This window comes from Cyprinodon variegatus, unplaced genomic scaffold (genome assembly GCF_000732505.1).
Source record: "Cyprinodon variegatus isolate N-32 unplaced genomic scaffold, C_variegatus-1.0 Scaffold836, whole genome shotgun sequence".
NCBI classification, from domain to species: Eukaryota; Metazoa; Chordata; class Actinopteri; order Cyprinodontiformes; family Cyprinodontidae; genus Cyprinodon; species Cyprinodon variegatus.
Genome location: NW_015151289.1, coordinates 305,926 through 312,858, shown reverse-complemented (window position 1 = coordinate 312,858; position 6,933 = coordinate 305,926). Strand labels below are relative to the sequence as shown.

The 6,933-nt window shown below is 34.9% G+C and overlaps 1 protein-coding gene across 1 annotated transcript in view; it reads left to right on the top strand.

Annotated features, from left to right (window-relative positions):
• Window positions 1-4,489, top strand: part of LOC107099076 (phospholipid scramblase 1-like) — a 17,997-nt gene extending 13,508 nt beyond the window's left edge. The window contains exons 5-7 of the mRNA XM_015397046.1: window positions 2,681-2,845; window positions 3,462-3,623; window positions 3,711-4,489. Coding sequence (XP_015252532.1) covers window positions 2,681-2,845; window positions 3,462-3,623; window positions 3,711-3,737 — 354 coding nt within the window. The 3' untranslated portion in view covers window positions 3,738-4,489. The remainder of the gene's footprint in view (window positions 1-2,680; window positions 2,846-3,461; window positions 3,624-3,710) is intronic.
• Window positions 4,490-6,933: the final 2,444 nt, after the last annotated feature.

Genomic DNA, 6,933 nt, shown 5'->3' with positions numbered 1-6,933 from the left:
AAAATCTGATTTGGCTCACCTCAGGCTGCAGTGTGAACGTAGCCTTTGATAACCTGGATGAATAATTGTCAAAAACTGTAAACTAATACTTTGCTGATGCACCTTTTTGTTGAGCTAGCAATTGTAGTGGATCAAATTACTCTTACATGCAGTTCAGCCATACAATAATTTGTTGACCTTTCTTTGTATTGCCTTGCTAAAGTCATAGACTTTAGAGATGACTAACAAGGCCAACATAATCAAAGCTAATATTGCTGTAAGGAGTCGGTCGTCAAGGGCAGCTGTCTTTCAGGTTTTAGAGGTTTCCCTACTTCAGCACAGCTGATTATCTTTGATAGCTGATTAACAGGCTTTTTGCTGAACTGCAATAATTACAATCAATCAGCTTAAAGATAGGAAGTGACTTTTCTTCAAAATAGTAGCATAAAATCCTTCTCTTATGGTCTTATGGTCTTTTTTTTTTACACAGTATCATCAATGTATGTCTGTCACATTCATAACAAAATTAATAATACCGGTAGTACTCAATTGTATAGTAGTACATTGTGTTAGGAGCATCACGGTATGGTACCACCCTGGTATCACATCATGGTATCACACTGACTTGAAAACAAGGAACTGTTGGCTATGTCTCATACACTATCTATGAATATAAGATAAGATTCCTTTATTGCCATTGCATAAACTATACGCATTATGATCCAGGTGCACTTCATGACTGGTGTCTAGAAAAAAAAAAGATAAACACTATATCAAAACATAACTCCATAAACTTAATGGATTTGACCATGTTGCACAGTACCAGAGAACCCCATGCTCCCTCTTCAAAACCAGTTCGTAAATAAGTTGGTAGGGAGGTAAGTAAAATTTTATTATATAACATTTCAGCTTCAAGGCGTTTCAAAGTGCTTTACGTCATAAAAACATCAGAACAAGTGCAGTAAAAACATCAGGTGAGTACAAAAAAGATCATTAAAACATCAGAATCCTAACTCCAAATCATAAAAATCGTCAAACAGATAAGGATGATAATCATTGGGAGATGTGCATACATTTCAATTTGTATAAGATTTTTTTTTTTTAGTGCAGCTTTTCAGATGGATTTGATTGCAAGGCAAGTTTATTTATGTGTTACATTTCAGTAGAAATAAATTAAGCTCTAAAACAGAAGAAAAATAAAAGCAGAATAAAAGCAATTAATGATAAAAAATGTTATAAAAGCAGGTAGTAAAGCAAATAAAACAATGAGACCAGAGACTTAAACTGATGATACCTCAGTAAACAGTTAACTTTAAACAGTAAAAAGACATTCTAAACAATTGTCTTTTTTTTTTTTACTTTGACTTAACTTGACTACTAATCAAGGGCATCTCTAAACAGATGGGCATTATATAAAAACTGACAGCTGCTTCTCTGTTTTATCCTGAATCTGCACAATCTAATTATCTGTGCAGTTTGGACTCACCTGGTTCAGTGGCTGGGCATAGCAAATACATGACTTGTTGAGCCAATATCCCCCATCTCTGCTACTAGCTCCTAGCCAGACTATTGCAGATTTTTTTGGAAGGTTAATGAGATGGTTGATGACTTTGTGTGTAGTTAACTTCCACAAAAAGTGCCCACACATTCCCATACGGGTAGGGGAATACTGCTTTACAGTGTTAAGTTACTGCAGTGTTTTATTATTCCACCTGTGTTCTTGGATAAGAATTAAGTGGATATTGCTTTCAGGTCGAAATTGTTTTCCAGTTTTTTAGTACTTGCGTGCACCTTTATTTGCTACAGTATGTGTAGAGGCATTACAGAGTTTTCTTTTGATTCTGCCACCTGTGGCCAAAACACTTAACTGCAGCAGTCTTCTGCTCTTCTCTTCACTGTATTATTTTTAATGTTGCACTTACTGCAGAGTCTTCCATTATGTGTGTTTACACCTTAGTGTATCTACATCCTTCCACCTGCTTTTCACTTTGCTAATGAGACATATTAATTTCCCCACAGGGGGAATAATTAGAAATTCTATTCTATTCTATCTTTTTATTCTTTTTAGTATTCGATGTTGGGCTTTTGCCTCTGATCTTCCTCCCTATCACTCTTTAGGAAATAAATGTTAGGAAGAGAGAAAAGTATTGCTGAGTCTCCCTTTAATCTCCCAAAGTTTCCAACTGCCCAGTAGAGGGCGAAACACAGCAGTCAGGTCTTTTCTCCATCCTAAGTGTCCACCACACTCTCATGCCTTTAGTATTTCTTCTTAATTTAGTAATCTACTACTATCTACTACTGATAAACTGGAGATATTTTTGCACTTTCATGTTGCCTTTTAAAAATCATGGATTGATCAAACTATTTTTGTCATGTCTAGATGTAATCAAAATTACATATTTCGTATAGTTGCCAGTCTGCTAAGTCAGAGGTGGTTTATTAGCCTCAATAGACCTTTTGTCAGCCCAAACTGTCCCCTCGTCATTCCTCCTTCCTCTGCCATTTCCCGCCGTTTAAATCCAACAGCATTTTGATTCATTAGCCAAAACTAATACCCTCACACACAACAGTTCTGTTTTATTCTCAGGCAGGAGCCATGTGAGATTTATTATCCCTGCATACCATGATGGTGAAATAAAAGCTTTGGTTATCATTGCCAAAGGGACTAATTATGTGTCAAAATGTGTCTTTGACTCCCCAGATGGAAGTCCAGTCTCCACCAGGAACCACCATAGGGTTTGTCAAACAGGACTGGCACCCCTGCCTGCCCAAGTTCTCCATCCAGGGAGCAGATGGACAGACCGTGATGAAGCTGGTGGGGCCCTGCTTCACCTGCAGCTGCTGCTGTGGAGATGTTAACTTTGAGGTGAGCTTTGATTAGTCCATATAGAACTAGTGTGAGCCCTGAGTGTTCTCCTATCTTTTATATTGAGTTGTTTAATTTTTGCAGACGGAAAGTATCAGTAATATGTAACTAAGAGTAGGGATTTGGATGCTGTTCCTCTACATGAGAAATGTCTGTTTCTAAAACATTGAAGTTAAGGTGGAATTCATAGTAACATCAAGAACATGTATTGCATATTTATAAAGTCTTCTTGGCATCCTTCAAAGGTGATTTGGCTGGGTACTTCCCTCCTTTTACTCATTTTCTATACAAATGCATCCATAAAATCTTATAGAATGGCCCCTTGATGGTGTTGAAGTCTCAGATTGTGATATTTATATAGCTAGAACCTATAATGCCTTCTTGTTTTTGTGCATTTCTTTATATTTTTACTTCCTTTCTCATAAGATATAAACTGTAATCTAATAAATTTGGTGACAGAGATTTTCATAAATGTATTTGAGATTTGATGTACTTCATCAATGTGTGTGCAAATATTTCCTGGTTTCGAACTGGTGCTTGTACTACTTAGGTGCGCAAAGGCATTAATACGAAAATCTATTGAGCCTCTGTGTTTTGTTTTTCCCCTGCTGTATAGCTCAGAGGGAAAGATGGTGAAGAGTCGATTGGTCGGATCAGTAAGCAGTGGAGTGGCCTAGTGAAGGAATTTTTCACAGACGCTGAAAACTTCGGCATTCAGTTTCCCATGGACCTAGATGTGAAGATGAAGGCTGTGCTCCTGGGGACCTGCTTCCTCATCGTAAGTCCCATAATATGAATGGAGGTGTTTAATCTGTTCTTCTGAGATCTTACTTAATGTTTGTTTTTCATTTTTTCTGTCCTGCAGGACTTCATGTTCTTTGAGAGAAACTGAGGGGCTAACACCAAATGATTTTTTACCAAATGAAGGGAAATCAAGTACCAGAGCCCACTTATGTTATCCAGTGTTTGTATTATTGTCTTCTAGATTCACTCTTCAACAGAAGATCTACATTTCATTAATAGATATATTAAGGATTAATCATAAATGTAACCTGCTGATTAGATTGGGTTTTTTTTTTTAAATCTGTCTGAGCTGATTCTACCTGGAATATTATAGATATTCCAGGTAGAATCTTCTGTTTCTTTCAGTCTGAACTCAGTGTATCCAAATAATGTTTATTATATTTTATCATATTTCAAATTTCTGTCACATCTATCTGTGCTCTTCATTGTTATTGACATTTTTGTAACCTCTCTCATGAGGAATTAATAAAATAAATAGTACAATTATAATATTCTCATTGATCTAGATGTATACATTTTTTTTTTTTTAATGTTATGACAGCAGATGGTTCTAAGTTTTGGATGAGGGGCCTGTTTCACAAAGCCGTTTGACTAAAAATGCAATGTGCCACTAATGCTGTAAGCATTCAGTTTCTTTTGCCAGTGTGCCAGTAATCTCTCTCTAAAGGCTGGAAATTAAGCCGTGTTGTGTACATTGTGTTCAGTGAAGATAGTTGTCATAAATTGCAGTAATTTTTTTTTTATTGTTCATTCATGCAGAAGTTGCTCACTTCTATTGTTGCTCTGTAGCTTCTGCATTTTCTTTTATAGACAAAAAATGTATTTATCTGAGATAACATTAAACGTTTTCTTGTATTATTGTTGCTCTTATTTTGTAATCTTATTTAGTAAACCTCTGATTTTACAGGAGAACTCTTACACTTCATTGAAATGAGTCCAAAGTCAGAGCGCACTTAGGTACAGTAAGTCTCTATCTTTCTTGATAATGCTGACAGAAAGATAAAATATGCCCTACTTTAGGGAAAGAAAAAAAGGGAAGATCATTAATTGCCCTAGTCATTAACACTAGGGCAGATTAAAAAATCAGATTAAAAAATAGTAATATATTTGATTTAAAGCGAGTTTCAAACCCCCAAGGACACTCAACAACAAACAACCAACTATACACTGCACTAAAAACAGGACAGGTAATCAGTGGAGGTATCATCTGTTGAACAGATTAGTTTCTTAGTATTGATTTAAAAGAGTAAAGTATCAGTATTGCGAATATCAGGAGGGAGAGATTTCCAGAGTTTGGGAGCAGAGCAGAACCTTTCCTGCATGTCTTTGCCCTCTCTAATCCCAGATTTTTTTTCTTGCCTACTTTCAAAAATACAACAAAAATATAGCCCAAAATGCCTAGAAATAATCTTTAAAAAATATTTTATTTACAAAAACTTAACATTTTGACTAAATAACGTCACACAGCAAAAACAATCTACCAATAAGTAAAATGTCGGAAATTAAGTGTATTTACCCTTAATTTCAGTAGATAAATAAGATGATTTGCAAACAGAGTATCTTTACTCTTAAAATTAGATAATTAGATAACATGGACTCGAAATAAGACAATGCAATTGTTTTTCTTATTTTAAATTAAAATAAATTGTCTTACTCCATTTGCAAAGTGTTTCACTACCTCTACAGTTCAAGAAAAAATATACTTATTTTAGGAAAAAATTATGTATTAAATTTCAATTTTTTGCAATGCAATGTTATTATTTGGGTGAAGTTTCAATGAAGCTTGATATTGAATTAATGTCAACATGACACCAATAAAATCACTGACATACATCAAATGAATGTCAAGCTGATTTAGGTTTTTGGCCAAATTTTAAAGACAATTTGATGTCATTTTGATGTGGAATCGACAACTTTTGACCACAAGGACGTTATTTTAGCACAGGGTTCTGCAAACCTTCAAATGCAAAGAGCCATTTTATCCAGTGTCCTGCAAAATGGCATTTGTCTAGAGCTGCAAACTATTACGTGGTGTTTAAATAAAGCACATCTTTTTTTTTTTTTAATCAAATATGTTCTCTAGGAAATCTTGCCATTTTTTCAAACAACAAAAAAGTTATTTGGATTTTATTTTTAACCCTTTAGAGATTTTGACTGAGATAAGGAGAAAATCATGAATATTAAAAAAGCATTGTCAGCCCAGTTCTCTTCTTGATCATGATAAATATTGTGTTTCATTATGTTGTGTTTTTGGAGTGTCATTGTTTGCAGATGAGGAAGCCTACTGAAAAGATGAACAGTCTTGGATCTATGGTTAGGAAATGGAAGAGGCAATCCTGGAGGTACAGGCATAGGATTAAAAATAAAGCTATTGGTAAAGACTAAAACAGCATTATTTACCAAAAGGATAAAGCCAATTAAAATAAATCTTTGGATGTATGGAGAGCAGTTAGAACTAGAAGAGTCCCTCAAATAATTGGGAATTTGTCCTATAAAAAGAAAAATCCACCTGGACAGTGTATATTGGAAATATGATTGATGAATTCAAATAAATCATCTAGATGTTTTAGAGGTTAAGGGTGTGTTGAAGAAAGGAGAGCAATAATTACATTATACATGGTATTTGCTGCTATCTTCAAATATCCATTACTGTAAAAATTTCCATAGCTGCATATTAGTTATTTATTCTCCAGGTGCACAGTATTTATATTGTTAAAACACTTTACAGTACAGTATTTAAATTAACTATTTTTTTTTTTTTACTTTTCAAGATTATGTTATTCTTATACATTTTTCTAAGATCCATATTTGTGTGACCATTTTTCTATAATCTTTTTGCTGCTGTAAACACCAGAACTTCTCCATTGAGGGACAATAAAGGGATTTTCTATTCTATTCTCTTCTCTCCTCTCTCTGAATCCATCTTACCAGTGCTGTGCCATGTTTATCAAATATAGAGTTTTTTTGGCTTGTTAGATCAGACTCAGCTGGCTCGATGTGTCAATGTCAATGGTATCATGTATTTTAGCAGGTCAACCCGGCTCTGATGTTCCCACATCATGCCGATCAGAGCTGAGGCGATTTTAACGTGGGTAGCCTGCCAAGTCTTTTGACCCAGGTATGCACGAGACAGTGAGCTGTTCCTACTGCAACTAAAAGCAGATTATTCCAGGGTTTAAATGGGTTTCAGCCAGTGGCAAAGTGGTATTAAAGTTGCTTGCCAGTCATCATTAAATCTGATGAAGAAACAACTAGTCTATGAAGGTAGATTTGTTTCTTTATTA